The sequence below is a fragment of the Sycon ciliatum genome, chromosome 1 (genome assembly GCF_964019385.1).
Source record: "Sycon ciliatum chromosome 1, ocSycCili1.1, whole genome shotgun sequence".
NCBI lineage: Eukaryota > Metazoa > Porifera > Calcarea > Leucosolenida > Sycettidae > Sycon > Sycon ciliatum.
The window spans coordinates 80,181,840-80,200,384 of NC_088643.1; the positions used below are offsets into that span (position 1 = coordinate 80,181,840).

Consider the following 18,545-nt stretch of genomic DNA (forward strand, 5'->3'; position numbering starts at 1 on the left):
ATGTTTCGCGTCCTGATGGATCAAAGTATGAGCGCTCCTTGTGGATTCGATTATATATAGGTGAGTTGTTCAAGAAATCAGTGTCTTCTTTCTGTCTCTGCCCTCGCGCTGGCACAATATCAGCCTCTATATCCATGACAGCTCGTACCTCCCGTAAACTGCATGACTTAGATATATTTTCGCCCTCCGTGGTGATTGAAGACCCATGGAAGAATTTATTATGTTCAGAATGATGTCCTAAGAATATAAAATAAAATTGTTACACTCTGGTACTGAATCTCACTGTTGAGAACAAACTGATATACTGTGAAGAACGAGGGACATCTGTGAACCACGAAACTCTGAAAATACAAGCAAAACTCTGAGCTGCGAAACAACAATTACAAGCCGCGCGGGCAAACTCTAGACTCACTCTACCTCTCGTAGGTCTAACTCTCTAAGTACTAGTAACTCTAACAAACTCTAAATCTCTAAAAACACTAACAAATAAAGCACGGAACATGTGAATATAAAGGAGCTGCTTGCAAACAGCGCCAGCCAAAGTGCAGCGATGCAAAGAGACACGGAGAGCAGGAAAGCGCTCCGAAGGAGACGCAAAGGAAACATGAGCGCTCGCAACAGCTCCGGGTCACGGAGGAAAGGCAGTGCAGTGACAGGTGCGGGAATAACAAAGGAGTGCGAAAACTGACCCACCGTACTGGAGCCAGTGGAGTATTCCAGCACAAAAATAATTCTAGGGAATTGTCATAGGGTATTTTTGGAAGGATGGAGACAGAGAGAGAGAGAGAGAGCACTGTTTGAAGTGTTTGTCTCACTGTAATTACTCCAGATTATTGAATGTTGTATGATCTACTTCAAAAAGAAGTACTCTATATTTTCCATAATGTTTTTTCCTGATTTGCGGGATCTCTTCTTTTGCTGTTTGCGTGTTTACAGGAAGTGGCTGTCTGGTGTAACTGCACCAGATCCTGGGGAAATTAAGTCAGATGCAGAGGCAGGGTCGTCCAGTGATGCAACACTGCCGTTCTGTGTGCAACGTTACCGCTAATACCCCCGGCGAAAACACAAAAAAGACAAACACGTGAAAAGACTACAGTATTGACCGTTCTGCTAATAAATGCAGGACTGCTCCGACAGTCGATAATCGAAACACAGAGCACCAGCATGATGTTTTCATATTGGGAACCACACAACAGCTCAATTCTCAAGCCCAAAAATTGATGAATACAAATACAGAGCGACGCAACAAGAGGTCATCCGGCAACCAAACAAACCTGGGTCTAACGCACTGAATAGTCCTGAAATACGCAGGCCAGACAAAGCAGTGCAAGCACATAATGTTACAAGGTACATGCATTGCAGAACAAAGTGTAACCAAAGATACACAGGGGTATAGCTGCATACTTGTGTATGTGCTCGCTCAGCCCAAGAACACACGATCATGATGATAGAAACAATCCGGGGGAAACACGCTAACACCGAAGTAAGCGTCAACACGTAAATAGTGCAGCTCTGAAAAAATTACATTGACATGAACATTGGTGTGTCGAGTAGTATCAGGCTTGAATAATCATCCAACCAAGACTTCATCAGGTCCCAGACGCTGAGATCGCACGCCGAATGTGAAGTGCATCTAGCCTTGAACCTGTCGCACAAGGCACACATATATGGCAAAATGACATCCACTCTGATTATTTCCAGAGGCCAATCATGACAGAACACAGAAATGAATCCACGGGCTCAACCAAGTAAACGCAAAGGAAGTTAGTCAAAATAATCCATGCAGTGCTCTTTTAATTGCAGCGCTGATTGCAGTGTTGCGTCATAGCCCGATACCCGCTGAGCACAGACACAACTCCATTCGTCAGGGGCAAGACATACTCTTTTGGAATAAAGTCATAAAGTACAGCGTTCCAATGACATTACGGACACCTCGTGTAAATGCATGGTCTGTTCATCTGGCCGACTCGGCCACGCATGAGAGTGTGTGCATGTACATGCGCGCGCTTGCGCCCGCGCAAACACACACACACCATGTATTCGGTGCGTATGGTGTACCAGTTGCGGGACAATGAAGATGGAATCATTATCATGATGTTACATGTACACAAGAGTACATAACCCCCCCAGAGTGTGCAACGCCTGATCCAGCTCTGCATAGGGTCTTGGTCGAGCGGAATCGGATCTTTGCGTCATAATACCGTACACATCTGAGGGGAACCCGGGGAGTCGCGGGTACTCTTGGATCAAAAACAATGGTGCCCTGCCTCGAGACCGGCCTTGCGCTGGTGTGGAGTGTACGCATGACATCAGAAGATCCGATTCCGCTCGACCAAGACCCTATGCAGAGCTGGATCGGCGTTGCACACTCTGGGGGGTTATGTACTCTTGATGTACATCTACAGTGCATGTTTGAGTGTAAAGTAAATTTTATTTTATTGGACATTTCTTCGACACAACTAATTACTTACTTCACATGTTCGCATTTCTCATAATCGATCCACCTGCACTCCGTATCAGTCGAGGAAAAATTCTCCCAGATATACACTAGTCACCACAGCCATGTGATGACATTGGGATGGGCTCCAAGCAGTGCACGATTGCACTCTCTAGTTACAATAAATTTGGCCAGATTATCTGTGAAGACAAAATGCAATGCATAGCGCCAATCGATGGATGAAGAGAGAGTTTGTAAATACCCATATCTTTCCACTTGTTCAGGAGCTTACCTTTTGGAGTTCACATCGTTTACACGATCTCTCATGCTGTCTTGCACCTTGGTTTTGTTGACCATGGATACGCCAACCCAGAAAACATTCTACAGGAGCTACTAATGCAGAGCGTTTTTCACGCTCGATCTCGGCGATCTACCTTGTCACGCCAATAAAATCCTCCATGACACTGGCTACAGTCACAAGAGACGTCTCAGTAAAGTAATGAGCACGACAACATCGTCGAGATCAAGGACAAAGAGAAAACAAAACACTCACTGAAAACAGCAAAGAAGAAACGAAGAAATGTACACGATTCCTATATGTTGCCACTGACAACTGGGTCGGTGGGGACGACGCTACTTTTGTTTGTCCCCAGTGGGATCGTTGCTATGCGTATCGAAGGAACTGTGACGTCATCACTTAACAGCCCCATTACCCAAGTAATAGTTACATACTGTCATACATGGTCGATTCCACACTGTGATCATGTGACTGTGTGTGTTGTACACATCCGGACTCGGATACGGGATACTCGCCGCATGCATGTCAAACGACCCGGTTTTGCAGTCTGCACATTCACACCACACCGCTGTACCGTACAGTGCCAGGCAGTGGCAGTAGTGTACAACTGCACTGCAAGAAAGAAGCGCAGCCCAGATGACTACCGAGCCAAATAAAACCTGTAAACCGCGCGCGGGTGGATCCACACCATCTACTACTACTACTACTGGTAGTACATGATCTACCACTACAGAAAATCGATACCTCACGAAGCCCACATTTCCAATCCCATACGGCCATAGGCATGGCCCAGCATCCGAAATATTCATCCGTATCTTTCTGTAGTAGCTTCTGCGAACGTTTGGTTTCTTTTCCTCCTGTCTATTTTTTGGCCTCGTGGTGACCTTTTAGATTTTTCCTGAGTTATAGAGTGGTGGAAGAGCGGCTGTGCTTCTCTTTTGAAGAGGGCCTCTATCTTTCGGATTGCAAAATAATTGCCGATTTTCCGTGAAGATGTCTCAGTACAATTCCGAAGACCCGGCGGCCTCGCGCGACAGCTACATTTCGGAGCTGTCCGTGGAGAAGGAGAACCTAAGTGCATCATTTGTACACTGCTTGAGGCTTCTATCCGAAGGTATGGACCAGCGCTTTATGTGAAAAACGTCACGTGGAGTGTTGTTGAAAACTATCGACGATTGTTGCATTGTCTTTCCCACAATGATTGATAGAAATTGAACGAGTGAAAACGGGTGGCCACCAGATGAAGTCTTCTAGTCAAGTCACTTTAACGGAAAAGATTGATGTGCCTGTCAAGGACTTTCCAGGGGTGAGAAAATGTTTCTGAAGAGCCTGTATATTGTGGCGCATGTGGCATTATAATTTCATTTTGCGAAGAGCTTGCTCACTGGCAATAGATCTACTACTAGTACTTGGTGTTTGCAACATGATGTCAATATTCGGACAATGTCCTGAGCGATGTGAAGTGTCCCTGAAGTGACTGAAAGTGGATTTTGTAGAGCCATTGTTCTGGCCTTATCCCATCAGGCATGGACACCACTCATTGCAGTGACTCAATCACTGTAGAAGTAACAGTGATGACTGCCTTGGATTGAAAGTAACCTTAGTTGAAACACAACACTCAACAGTGTTACATGTCAGTAGTTTCCCACGGGCACTCCGTACTTGCTGCATAGCATTAGCAAGTGCATGAGCATTAGCAAGTGCATGGCCTGGTAAAACTCACTGCCATGTGTAGACTGTAGTGAATTACGTGAAGTACTGTACACACAGGGGTGTCGGAAGGTATTATAGTGTGGTACGGTCAGCCATCTGAAGTACAATTTACTCGTGGGGGAGTGGTGGCTGAGCCGAAAATTATTTTAGATCCCAGATCAGTGTATGTATTTTGTTGATTCACGGGGTATCTGGGGCGAAAAGTGGTACGGTCAATACCGTAGTGACCGTACCGTGGGCGACGCTCCTGACACACATTGTATTCTCCATCTGATTATTGACCTCTGCTTTGCTGTGGCAGGCCCAATACCTATTCAGTGACTATAATGTAACGTATACTATAGATTCTTGAATCAGATACACACACTAAACAAATTCACGGCTTGCGTGTGGCTCGGTTAGAGACCGAGCTTTCCGCATCTGTGGGAACGCCACCACCCTCCAGGATCAAGGCGCGGGTGCAGCTCCTAAAGCTATATAAAACAATTAAAAACATCATGTGACACTAATCTTGTCCATAAAGAGAAAACCCCAATAGACTGGTATGCACCAAAGGAGCTTTTCTTTCTTTGTGGAAGAAGTTTCCTGAGGGGTTCTCTATTACTTGCAGGACGGACAAGCATATGATAATAATAATTATTATAAGTCTGTTCTAGTCAACATCATGATGCAGCAGACATGTGCAGCTGCTGTACAATGGGTTGCCAGACATATGGCTAGCACTGTCTTTTTCTCTGCATCCTGAGCCCGAGTCTAAAGTCGTCAGTGACGAGCTGGACGCGGATGTTCCTTTTCATAAAGCCAAAGCACTCATGCATGTAAATAGGTATTAGGCTGGTTTTGCAATGTAGATAGAGGTGCACACCAGTAACGTTATTCATAGCATAGGCTTACATGTACCGGTGTCTGGTGTCTTCCTTATTTCCCGTGCAGTTCAACTTTGTTGGCCGCCTCCTGGGACCTCGAGGACTGACGCTGAAGCGGATGCAAACTGAGACAAATTGCAGAATGACTATTATGGGACGGGGGTCTATTCGTGACCCAGCAAAGGTACTGAGCCGATGTGGAAATGTACTGTACTCTGCTGTGTGTTCTTTATTGCTGTGTAGAGTACTAGTAGGTAGCGTGAAGTATCTATTGGCTACAGTACGGCGTTGCTGAACTCGTTTGTGTCAGGGCACATGCAGTGTTATTTGTGTGCAATCAGCTCACCCGAGCAGCAGTTAGTATGAACTGTTTTAGGCGACCCAGAGTTAATTCGTTGTTTCGGGTCACCCGACCGACAGTCTTTTTTCACCCGATCGCAAAATGTTTTTTTATATTGCATGCAAATGTACATGACTAGACTGTAAACACGCGACCCTAATAATAGCAGTCCAAACATAGACCTCAGAAGCAGCCAAATGACAGGATGCAGCGCTTGTCTTCTATCTCCGATCCGCAATCCGTCCTGAAACAGCATCAGCTCCGCCACCGCGTCGCTCATTGACACGGAAGTTTTCAAGGTGAGAGGTGCTCGTGAGAGCCAGCGAGGCCAAGATCAGGTCCTGGAGGAGACCACGATCTGATGGGAACAATGACTGCGTTGGATCGTCTACAGTCAGATTTGATCGACTGGCTTGATGGACAAAAACTATTCGATATGCACAATTGTACATGCATGCACATGGCCGTACCCGTATTCCCCCTGAATAAAAAATAAAATAAACCCGACCGACCCTGGTTCGGATGAGTGAAGTGACCCGAAACAACGAATTAATTCTAGGTGGCCTTATGAACTATTTTCATGTGCTGCATGATTGGTGTGTCTCCAGGAAGAGGAACTCCGAATTAGTGGCGATCCAAAGTACGAACACTTGAAAGAAAACCTGTACGTCTTTATTGAAGCTAAGGGGTCACAAGCCATCGCGTCAGCTCGACTGGCAGCTGGCATTGCTGAAGTCCGGAAAATGCTCATTCCATGCGTGAGTTTCCCATCAGGCGATTAGTGCTAATTCATTTTTATTTCAAATTGTCTTTAAAGGGGAAGTATACCCTAAAATCAAATTTTCACCAGTTGTAGTCTTCGGGGTGCTGAGTCGAATGGTCTTGGTCCGAGGAAGCTGAGGCGCTCCCTTCCTACTTGAATCCCAATCGAACTCGCGCACTTCCACCGAAACTGGGTGACTGCGCCCTACTAGATGGGGATTTGTATGCAAAATGTCACTAAAAGCGCCATTTCGTTCTTATAAAAGCACGGATGACCGCGATTGGCCCATATGTTGTAGTCTTTTGGACGCTGAGTCGACTGGTTTTGGTCCGAAAAGGCTGCGATGCAGCGTTCCTCCTTTATTCCCAATCGAACATGGTTGAACAAGCGGTCACGTGGTCCTGCGTACACCAGTCACCTGGTCACCGTGCCTGCAGGGTACAACTTACTAGCCTGTTTGACCTTTTTTGGGTGCAGTCCTGTCACTCGAGTTGAACTCGAGTTGAACCTTGGTGTGAAAGTTGTCGCCTGCTGGCGCGGTGACCAGGTGATTTGGGCACCCAGGAGCACGTGACCGCTTGTTCAACCATGTTCGATTGGGAATAAAGGAGGAACGCTGCATCGCAGCCTTTTCGGACCAAAACCAGTCGACTCAGCGTCCAAAAGACTACAACATATGGGCCAATCGCGGTCATCCGTGCTTTTATAAGAACGAAATGGCGCTTTTAGTGACATTTTGCATACAAATCCCCATCTAGTAGGGCGCAGTCACCCAGTTTCGGTGGAAGTGCGCGAGTTCGATTGGGATTCAAGTAGGAAGGGAGCGTCGCAGCTTCCTCGGACCAAGACCATTCGACTCAGCACCCAGAAGACTACAAATGGTGAAAATTTGATTTTACAGTCTGTTTCAAAAAGATTAGCAATCAAGTTTGGGTCTTAAAAAGTATGAAGATAAGGGGAAATTGGACAACAAAGTACATAAAACGGCTTGTTAGGGCACGGCAAATTGTTCTGTGAAGGTTTCGGAACAATTGGACCAACCGTTAAGGAGTTAGCATTTCGGCCAGGTTTCTGGCCTTTTCCCATGGTTTATAATTTGCCCTGGAAGCCAGCATCGATTTGTTATCAAAACCCACGATTTATCCCTTCCTTTTTGGCCTAGTGGTTATGAATGCTGTCTGCTGACCATGAAGTTGTGAGTTCAAATCCCAACAAATCTTCAAGTCAAACATTTTTTCTTCATTTTTTCATTGTTTTGGTGATCACGCTTGTACAAGACAAAGAAGGTGGCTGCGCCAAACGACTTGTTGTTGGAGCTCGCGTTTCCTGCCGATTTGACTGACACTTGACTGGCTCACGCCATGTGAAGTTGTGAACACACACAACACTGAAACCGTGTGAGTGAACACAGAAGTCATTGCGCTGCTACGTGTTGTTGAATACACCGGCATATCGATCGATCGATTTCTGTTTGAGAATTATTTTAGTATTTGAAGATCGCCAATTTATTTGAATTTAGGAGTCAACGCCGTCTTCTATCAGTTTCACAGGCGTCTACTTTCTATAAAATGTCGTCGAAGTCACACGGATAGCTTTGCCACTTCAAGGCCTTGGGAATGAGTCTGTGTCGATGCCGTTTTCGTCACATCGTGAGAGTACAATAATTGCATCCGCGGCAGCTCAAAGAATCTATTTGGTCACAAAACGGACGCATCCCACTCGTCAAAATTTACCACACTTTCGACATGTCCTCTCTGACTCCATATCGATGCGAGGAAGAACTCGTTTGTTGTAAACCAGACGAACATGTACGAGTACCGACGTCAGATGGTCAGTGAGTTGTCATTTTTCATGCTTTCGCGCGGAATATTTCTTCGAGTTCACAGTGAGTTTTTCCAGGCAGCGCTCGAGCGCTCATACGGTAAGACGGCAAACTCCCCGGGCGATCGCCAGGATTGCTAATCTTTTTGAAACTGACTATAGGGTATACTTCCCCTTTAACCCTTTCAGCCCTGACCGGAAAATCACCTCCCACTGGGCCAAAAATGGCAATTTTTGAAAATGCATATTCTGTTCCAAAATTGATTGGAGATGTTGGGTATGGACATATGCACTGTGAATCCAAAGAAATTTTGTAGGATTTCATTGTACGAGACTCATAACACCATATTTAGATATGCGATTTTTGGCGATTTTTCCTCAAAATTCATTCAATTTAGGCAATTGACGACAAAGATCAGACAAGCAATGGCAAGCAGTGCTATAACTGGTCAGTGTTGACTTCAGAATGGAGAAATGTCATATAACAAGCTTGATATGATCCTGGTGTTCTACGGCAACCTAGACTAGAGTACAGCTACTCGTTTTATACGGCGCTTGAATCATATGCGACTGCGCGATCCAGAATGGGTCTTTCTTTTTTCTTGGGCGCCTCGTAAAGCTTGAATCCTCCAGCAGCCCTACCTACTTCACGACAAAACCATGTGATGGACAGTGAGGATGCCGAGTAACTGGAGTAGCAACCACAGCAACTGCATCGGCTATAATAGCAGCCGGTGCAGTGGCAGCGGTTGGCTCACTGTGCTCGGCGCATCCCAGGGTGAATCATCACTGGCCGCACGCGTACGTACGAACGCGGCACAGGTAAAGTCATATTGATAGAGAATGCAATACAGCTCATTCTCTGATTTGGACACTCACTGGCAAGACAATCCAGCTACCAAAATAGTCTGAAGCATTCCCTAAACAGCCGAGTGCATACTGCGTACCGGTGTACGTACGCATGAAAATTCAAGAAACAATCGGCTGTGCAATTTCTGATAGTAGTTCAAAATTGCACAATTGTTGACTATTCTGGATTATTCTGGATTCATATTAGATAGCAATCTCCATCCTGTAGGTGCCTGGCTCTGTACTCAACATACAATACTTACATGTATGCACATCTCTATTGTGATCTGCATGCATGTCTGACCAGTACACTTGATTTCAAATTCAAATATTTTCAAAAATCTGACCTTCAAATTTGATCGCAGCTTACTTGAGGAACTTCAGCAAACGGACTCACGACAGATAGCTCCTGCTCAGAACACCATGCCTAGGTGTCAGAGACTTCAGCATCGCTTTCCAAATCTCTTTGGTCTCCAGCATCCCCTGCGTCCGAGCCAGCTGCGATCTTTTGAATAGCAGCAAATTCGTAATCCTCAGAAAACGACTCCGACACAATTTCGCTGTCTCCAGAATCATCCTCAGAGTCATTACCCGCCTCACACTGCTTCACAGGACTCCTTCCATCGACACAGAGTAGTTGAGCTACTTACCTTGCCGAGAAACAGCAGGGCAAGATGACGAAAACGAACTTTGAGCAAAACAATTTATTTGAACGATATGCCAAAATACGCACTTCAAACTCGATGCTCGCGGCTGTTCTGCTGTGCAGACTGGCCACATACGCTGCGTACACGTCGATCAGGTCCTTCAGCCCACTGAGGAACAGTTCCGGGCCCCACTGATGTTGAGGCATCAGTACAAACGCGACGTACACCGAGGACGTATATATACGTCGTCAGTGGGGCAGGTGCACACGTCATGACGTATATATACGTCGACAGTGGTGAAAGGGTTAAGAAGGTGTGATGGACAACATCTGTATTCTGTATGGTATACCCGTTATGCCATATCTGTGTGCTTATGTTGCTAATTTTAAGATGCAGATGTCACATTGTCTTATAGTGTAATCAGCTGGTTTGAGCTAACATTCCTCTATCTGGCAGAGAAGAAACTACTCTGTGTGGTCTGTTTGTCATGTAGGAATTTGATCAAATACGTGAAGAGCAGTTAAGAGAGTTAGCAGTGCTGAACGGACTGCGCAACCAGAACAGTATGGCGGAGCAGGCTTCGAACGCTGCTGTTGCGGCGGCAGCTGCCGCTGCTGCTGCGGCCGACTACCATTCACAAAGGCCAAGCGCTCCGCAAGCGAACGGCGGTCACATAATCAATGGCGAGTTGTACACGCCAGTTGCAACGTCGTGCAGTCAGCAGCAGGTGACCGCTGACCCGTTTGGAGAGATAAGAGCGTATGCAGCATCACCGGCACCCCCACCAACAAGGAGCAGCTACTCTGCACCAGTGCGCGGTGCACATCCGTCAGCTATGGAGCATAGTCGAGGTCGAGGTCGAGGACGGGGCCTGCCGCGCAGCAACGCCACCAACAGCCGGGGACGTTCAGACGAGGCGTTCGTTGCTCGCCGTCTTCCATCCATGGGACTTGCACCAGGCCAGGCCTCCGGTTACACGGTACGGTACATGCCCTGTGTTCGTTGTGCATTTTGATTCGCCCTTGGCAGAGTTTTGTTGTTTGAAAGTAGTTTGTTGAACTTTCTAAATTACAGATGCTGCTAAGCTTGTGGTCTTGATGTTTCTTCATACTTTCAGTGACTTTCAATGACCGATCTATCTTTTGTGCGTTTTTGATCATGCTTTCATCCGTATGTGTGTGTGTGTGTGTGTTTCACGGTACAGCTGTCTGACACTGCGTTGGAATTGATTGGCGATTATGATGCAGACTTTGCACCGCCTCCGCCCATACCGTAAGTTAGTCGTATCCCTCCACTCACACATACTTGGACCGCTGGTTACTAGTATCGTACCCCTCAATTATACTTGACCTTACTACTCGCACGTACTGCAGTTTTGCCCGATAGATCGTGGCCAATTAGCCACAGCCAGTGCCGCATTCGAGAGCTTGTGCTGTGCAATCCCAAGTGTTGTGAGCAATGCTCTAGTAACTTTAGTGAGTGTGTAGTCGTCCTGGCCTATCCGCTGCTAGAGGACTGGGAGGACGGCTGGCCTACTTCTTATTCAGTGATTTGTGTCGCTAGAAATCCGGGCTCATGAATAAGTTAGGCCTTTGCACCAGTGCATGGCCCGGAGTTTGCAGGCCTGGGACCGCTCAGTGCCCAAAGTCGGTAGGTATCAAGTACTAAGTACCTGTCTGCTTAGTACATATCTGAGCAATGGGGTATGCATGGCTGATTATGTGCTGTGTGTGTGTGCTTGTGATGCTATTTCAGACGCAGTGGTGCATATAGCACGTACAGTACAGCAACGTCGGCTTCACGTAACGCCGAAGTGTCAGGTATGTTGCCTGCTGTCGATTTGTGGTATTGTCTTTCGGGACACTTGCGCACTGTCTTAAAAAGGATAATAAGCAATGAATCAGGGTTCTGGTTGGCAACGCATTCTGTAGTTTCACTTGCATGCCTATCGCAAAGTATGTGAAAATTGATCAGCTTTTGTCACTGGCACATGTGTTCTACTACTGAAGTGTACTGATGTGTCGGTGTAGCATGGTAAAACGCTCTTTGATCAAATGTTACTGTAAGAGTTGAATCTCTAACCGGGCCCAAACGTTAGCGGTAAAGTGACGTTGCTTACGACCACCATACAAGCAATTTACAAAGCAGGGACTGCAGTTTACTTCCAGCAATGCCTGCTTAGAGTTCTAGCACCTGTACATGTTTGTCCTGGGCTGCCCTGTTATACAGGTAGCAAGCCATGCTTATTCATAGAGGTCGTTGCAATCTAATCTAGCACTACAGTGTATTCACAATCCCCCATGGAATGCCCTTCCAATGTTTCTGAAGTCTATTTCTCCAAAAAGCATGCCATAACAAGAATAGGATTTCGGGCGGGTTTTGCCCCAAAAGCACTGAATTGGAAAAAAATCCATCAAGATCCAGGCCATTTCACCCCCTTGCAGCAAACAGTACATTGTGCGGTATGAACCCCAGTTTTTTAGGTACCTTTTTGGACCCTTTTTCAAGTTTCGAATTTCGCAGCACTGCACCATGTATGATAAAATCACCGAATACGGGAACTCGCCAGCACCAGCGCTCATCTTTTTATGAATGGACCCTAGTGTGCTTGTTTTATTTGTGCTCACCGGCTTTTCCACAGAATCTCGCAGTTGATATTGTACATGACGGTGGTAATTTCTAATCTTTACTTGTTAAACTCGAAGATGATATTGCTGTTATTGAATGGGTAAATTAGTACCCTGATTCATTTGCATTTAACTTTTGTGGTTGGTGCCCTAGTTGATAATGCTTGGTAATGATTGACTGTTGTAGTGAAGTCAGTAGCGGTCTGGAGCTTCTGAATAATGAATTAAATAGACTGGGTGCTATGCAACTGATGATTAATCCGTGCTGTGAGATGCAGTGTGCAAGTTTTTTTATTTAAAGTTTGTAGTTGTTTACTTGTAAACAATAGTACCTAAACCCTCTAAAAGAAAATAGTGCATCAGACTCAATTTTGTTTGAAAACTCAAATTATGCTATGTAGCAAGCTTGTGGCCATGAGGAGAACTTGTTAACAGCTTGCACTAATTTCAAGCCCCGTATAGAGAGTAGCTTGCAGTTGTTTAATGCTCGGCCTGGCGTTCTGATGTGTTGCTTGACCTCAGCTGCCGCCGCGGCTGCTAGTGCGCATGAACTAACAGCATGGCACAAAGCACCGCCAGGTATACCCAGCGCGGTCCAGTACAGCGCTGCTGTCCAGGCACGCTATCGCCCGTACTGACATGCTGTGGCGTTGCCAACCCTCTGTAAACGTTTGTGCATGGAAATACCCCGGGTGCTGGCTCTCTCTGTCTATACATGGTGAAGCTTGACTACTTACTCTGATGATGTTCCACTCAAGACAGCAGGAGTACAGGCACTGAACTAATCAGTTTCCATATTTGCACTCGCACATGCACGTAAACCCTTAATCATCTAAAGCTCTTTTGATGTTTTGTATGACGGGGAGCAGGGTTTTAGGGTGTTTTTTCAATTTTTAAACCTGATATAAGTAACTTGTCATTACTGTATTCGAGTAGTCAATGGCATGTGTCCTTGAATGCTTTTGTAACCACTCGCCTTAAATCCTGACTTGACCTCCCAGCCTTTCTCTAATCATGCTGCCCTCGGAGCTTGTCTTTAGTTTTAGTACCAATCACCCCAGCTGCCTTGACTGATAGCTAAATTGTAATTTTCACTTGTTTTGACTGATTATAAATAATAGTTTTTTGGCCTCTTATAAAACTAGTTTCTGAATGTGAAAGCTTCAAGTTTGAAGATGTTTCCAAGCTTTCGATGGACACAATCCATTATTTTACCCAACTTTTTTATATGCTCAGATCATGGGAGTTTTGTCTATTTCCTTCTTTTTATCCCGGTTCTTTCTGTTTGCATGTGCGGCGATGAACTTGACCTTTTCAATCTCACTCTTCATTCCTGTGTGTGGGTGTGCATTCGTGCGTGTGTGGGTGTTCTTTGTTTGAGTACTGGTGCCCACACTTCCACGGTGGCTTTTTCATGTGTCTTCTGTAGTTTTACTGTGCGGCACTCTAAAGGCATTGTGGGCCTTTTATTCAAGTTTATTGTGTCCTTGTTGACAGTAATGTGTCCCGGGTAGGAATGAAAATTAATCACTATCCGCCTTTCTAGATTGTGCTGGTATCGGTCTGTTTCAGGCTCTGCATTAGTTCACAGGGCCATGCAGGAAAGGACAATAAGCGGCTTTTACTTTTTAGCTTTGCTACAAACTATATTCAGAGCCACATTAGCCTACAGATAGAAAGTATTATGGTTTGATCAGAGCAGTGCCTATTGCAACTCTGTGTGACAATGCCAGCATTTTTGACATACTAGTACATGGTCCTGCGTGTTGGTTGTATATTTGAATAGTGAGAGTGTCCGGATAATTGGAGGTTTTACCTGGCAGAATATCATGTTAGTGTCATTTCGAAATGCCGTGCTTGATATTTATGGTTCTTCAGGTACTGTTGCTTTTTTTCTTATTCCACAGTCTGAGCCTGTCTGTCGCCCTGGAAAATCGCGGGGGAAAAAATTCGGAATTTTGCGGAAACTGGCTATCTTGCAACGATTGTAAAACGTGAATGGAGGACCTACAATAGTAAGGAATTTCGAAGCGCGAAGAACAGTGCGATGTCAAAGTTCGGCCCTGGGGACAAAAGTTTAGAGCCACACACTTCGTGTACACCATGAAGTACACATAGCAGCGCACAAAACACACCATGCATGAAAATCTGAACAGGGTGGGCTCACGAATTCACTGAAAATTGAGGCAAAATGAAGAAATGTGCACGTTTTCCACGGAAAATGCTAGATTCGCGGAAACCCACGAAAACCGCGGAATTTGTCGCGGCCGGGGAATCACAATTTTCCAAGGGGACACGCCTGTGCTGTGTGTAACTCGTACAAGCGGATGTGCGATATCATAATTATGTTGTGTGCATGGGCGTCTGAAAGCACGTGCACCTCGAACATTACATTACGAAACAAGCAGACTTGTATGAAGTAGTTGTGTTCTTTCCGATTACCTTACTCAAATGGTCCACTCGTCAGTCCTCATTAATCCTGTGTTTATGATTCCACTTGACCCAGTCGATATGTACACGTCGTATGATTGTCTAGATTCTCTGCAGGTACTCAGTTACATGTAGGTGCAAGCCACCTTTATCCAGTTACTATGTGAGAGATCCATTGATGTGGCAAATGAACACCATTTTCGTCACTGATTCGCCAAGTTTCACGCAGTCCACTGTGTACGGCCGAACTTGTGCTGCTATATCCCCGGCACGGCTACCGGTCACACGAGAATGCTTTGTGCTTTCCTCACCATGAGTCTGGTGTCAACATGACTACCACTGGAAGTAGCCATTTCCTGAACCTCAACAAAACACAGTACATGATTATACTCCACAAACACAGTGGATGTACTCCCCAAACACAATGCTCAACAGTGCAACACATGCACATGGCTTGGCCGTCGCATCACATAACAGTGTGATCGCCTGGTCAGAAAAGCAACAGGATGCAACAGCTACATTTCCACTCCTGCAGGACATTACAGGCTTACACATTGTACTAGTATCAAGAGTACATAACCCCCCTGGGGGTTATGTACTCTTGATTGTATACCAAGTACTGCCGTGGACATGGAAATCCGGTCGGAGATCAAACGTCCCAGGGCGCTGGCCATGCAGGCATCAGTACGAGTACGATCAACACGCACACCGCATGCAACGTTCTGTACACGCTGAGGGTGCCGTCCCTGCATCATTCGACCGGATTTCCATGTCCACGACAGTAGATTGCAGTTTATACAAGCAGGGAGTCGTAAATAAAGGTATTTTACGACTCCTTGACCTTGGTTACAAGTTGCCCTCGTTCGTTCATCATTTCTTTTGTTTATTTGAGCTCTAATAACAAACGTGAACAAGCATAATAATGGTTTAATACTAGTATGTCATGACTGCCATCCCAGAGTACATGCACTACAAGTAACATAGTTGCCGAATCTTTGACCTACAAATGTAGCAATGTAGCAAACCGGCGACTACATGTACATGGTCTATTCCAGGGCTGCACCCTTGCTCCGATGCTCTTCAATCTATACTTCGTCTTCTCTGCGGTTCTCGCACACTGGCGATTAACATCAACAGTGCCTAGTTTCCCGATGAAACTAAGTTACTTTGCATCGGCCGCAAGTTGGTTGGCGACCGTACTGCCAGGCACAGACTCGCGGACATATCCGTATCGGAGTCGCTATTCGCGCATGCTGCTGCCCTGTAGATCTACACTACATCATATTCGTATGAGCACATGTAGACGATGGTGAAGGAATTTAGGCGGTGTGCTTTGGGCTGTGGCCTGACTGTGAGTGTGCAGAAGACGAAGTTCTTGGCGGTCGGTCCTAGTCTCATATAATTATAATTACAGTCAGACCTCGCTTATCCGGTCCTCTTTTATCCGGATCCCTTGCCATCCGGAAGAAAATACAGTGGTCCCTCTATAATCCGGCACCATTTGTGCCACGAAAATCTGCTGGATTAGGGAGGGTGCTGGATTAACAAATCTGATTTACTGCTGCAATGTGCATGAAGAGGACATTTTGGCTACTGAAAATTGTGCTGGTTTATAGAGGGTGCTGGATTATAAAGTGCCGGATTAAAGAGGGACGACTGTAGCTGGTTACATATTTACAGCATACGTGATGCATCCAACATAAACGGTGTTCGGTTATCCGGTTCCCTCGCCTATCCGGATGTTTTTGTGGAAAACAGATGTGTGCGGTTATGCGATGTCTGACTGTACTAGAAAGCACCACGCTTTGCTTGTCAAGACACAGAATTTCGGGCATTCACCCTCTCACCATATTGTACCAGTGGAGCTTGGGACAGTAACCATGGTAACTGTTGCTGGTGAATAGGGCTTGAAAGTGCTACGTCACTCCATAGCAATGGCATAGCAACAATTTGAAAAATTCGAAAACTGGATCCACCTGGATCCAGTTTTTGTATGGATCCAAGCACATTTCAAGCGGTCTCACTCACAGCAAGGTGATGTTGCCAGTGAAACTGACTGATTTGGCTAGTGGGGGCGGGGTGACAACTGGTGGCGAAGTAAAAGTTGCACCTGCATACGACATGAGTGGGTTGCTATGCACCCACATACTGAGGCAATAGCAAAGTCACACCTTAGTGGATCCAAAATAGAAATCTGATGTCAATTTACTACTCCCAGGCCGTTTTTGACGTCATCACTTTCAAGCCCTATAGGAAGTCAGTTTGTGACTCAAGCGCACCACATTTGGCACATATACAGGGAGGGTTATGTACTCTTGACACCACCAAGACGGCAAGAGTACATACAATTACATGACTTGTATACATTTTCATCGTAGCCTAGGAGCTTTGGCCGTGGCATCATTCATGATCCATATACCAAAAGTACAACAATCATATCCGTCTGTTACTGATACAATGTTACATACAGTATGTAGAGACGCGTACCCAAGAACGTTCCAAGGGGCTAGCCTGGGACAATTTTTTTCAGCAATCTGTGCGTTCTTAGTGGTTCAGGCTGGACGTTCTTGGGCTCCACGTTCAGCGCGCAACTACACAGTATGGTTTCGTGTGCACTGGCAGTCTTGACTCTTGGTATCGCCCAGGCCATGGCTGTGTACATCAAGGTTGGAGGACCCCAACGACACAATGCCGTTGTCAGTTGTCACCTTCATGACCCAAACATCCGCTGGCCACAACAGTATAACAAAGCTGTGCCCCAGTATGTACATGTACATGACTCATGACTCATGAGATGTATTTCTGTAATTATTTACACCGACTACAAGTACAAGTAACACGCCCAACTACTGTACATGGGAGGGAACGTAAGAAAAGAGTCACGGAAATAAGGGGTAGATCTACGTGGAAAACTTCTAGACATGGTTAGCTAGCTGCATAGCATTTTACCGTTCACGCTATTTCGACGGTCGGCGTGTAGAGGGCGAGTCTACTGTTTTTGATGTGTTTTCGAGACACGGTTAGCAGTTCGGCTTCTGATCTAGATGAGTCCTGACTCCTGACGCAACGATATACGTGTGAGGTAACCCTAGGCCTAGTTGGAATCTTACCGTTTCGTTCTCCCGCTAAAAAGAGCTTTCTAGTAATTTCTATCGTCGAAACGGTACGAGGTGATTTGGCTTTTTTTAACATTTGGCATTTTTTAACAAATGTGTAAAATTTGCTTTTCTTCTGGCTGTTTCTCTGCTCCGGATGGCTGTATCGAAACATGGGTGGTGGAAAATGAGAGCCAGTTTATCGTAGATCAACATTGATCAGAAAATTTGGTGCATATAATTTAATTCTCCCTGCCACGTCGGTATAACTAGTGGTGGTTGCTTTGCCATTTTGTGTAAAATGTGTAAAATGAGCCCCTGAATGGACGAGGAGGGCAGTGAATTGCTTCCGCAGGGCCTTTGGACGACGTCAGGCCGTCTTGCCATCACTAGAGACAGGAATGAAGAACAATAGGTCACGGAATACACTCTGTGACAACGAAAACATGGCTGCGATGCTATGCTATCTATCCACTTCCACCGTATAACACAGCCACTAGTTACAAATACAAAAACACGGCTTTCGCAGCATACAATGCAGTTCACTCCTCTGTTGACAGATTAATTATCATCCACTAGCAATCCTTGAAGTGATATCTATCAACTTCAGAACATTGATGACCGAATATCCCAGTTTGTGATGCCATTTTACAAATTTG

General features: G+C 45.7%; 1 protein-coding gene and 1 long non-coding RNA gene across 2 annotated transcripts; one reads left to right on the forward strand and one right to left on the reverse strand.

Moving 5' to 3' along the window:
• Window positions 1–1,439: 1,439 nt before the first annotated feature.
• Window positions 1,440–3,085, reverse strand: LOC135805751 (uncharacterized). Its single transcript, XR_010551173.1, has 3 exons — window positions 2,730–3,085; window positions 2,472–2,637; window positions 1,440–1,645 (listed from the first exon to the last, which is right to left on the reverse strand). It is a non-coding gene; the product is annotated as an uncharacterized LOC135805751 (long non-coding RNA).
• Window positions 3,086–3,493: 408 nt separating this feature from the next.
• On the forward strand, window positions 3,494–13,684 carry LOC135805752 (KH domain-containing, RNA-binding, signal transduction-associated protein 2-like). The gene is made up of 8 exons (XM_065319841.1): window positions 3,494–3,849; window positions 3,944–4,041; window positions 5,382–5,498; window positions 6,263–6,412; window positions 10,228–10,713; window positions 10,939–11,006; window positions 11,490–11,554; window positions 12,884–13,684. Exons 1-8 carry the CDS (start codon window positions 3,729–3,731, stop codon window positions 12,997–12,999), a joined length of 1,221 nt encoding a protein of 406 aa, XP_065175913.1. The 5' UTR covers window positions 3,494–3,728; the 3' UTR covers window positions 13,000–13,684.
• Window positions 13,685–18,545: the final 4,861 nt, after the last annotated feature.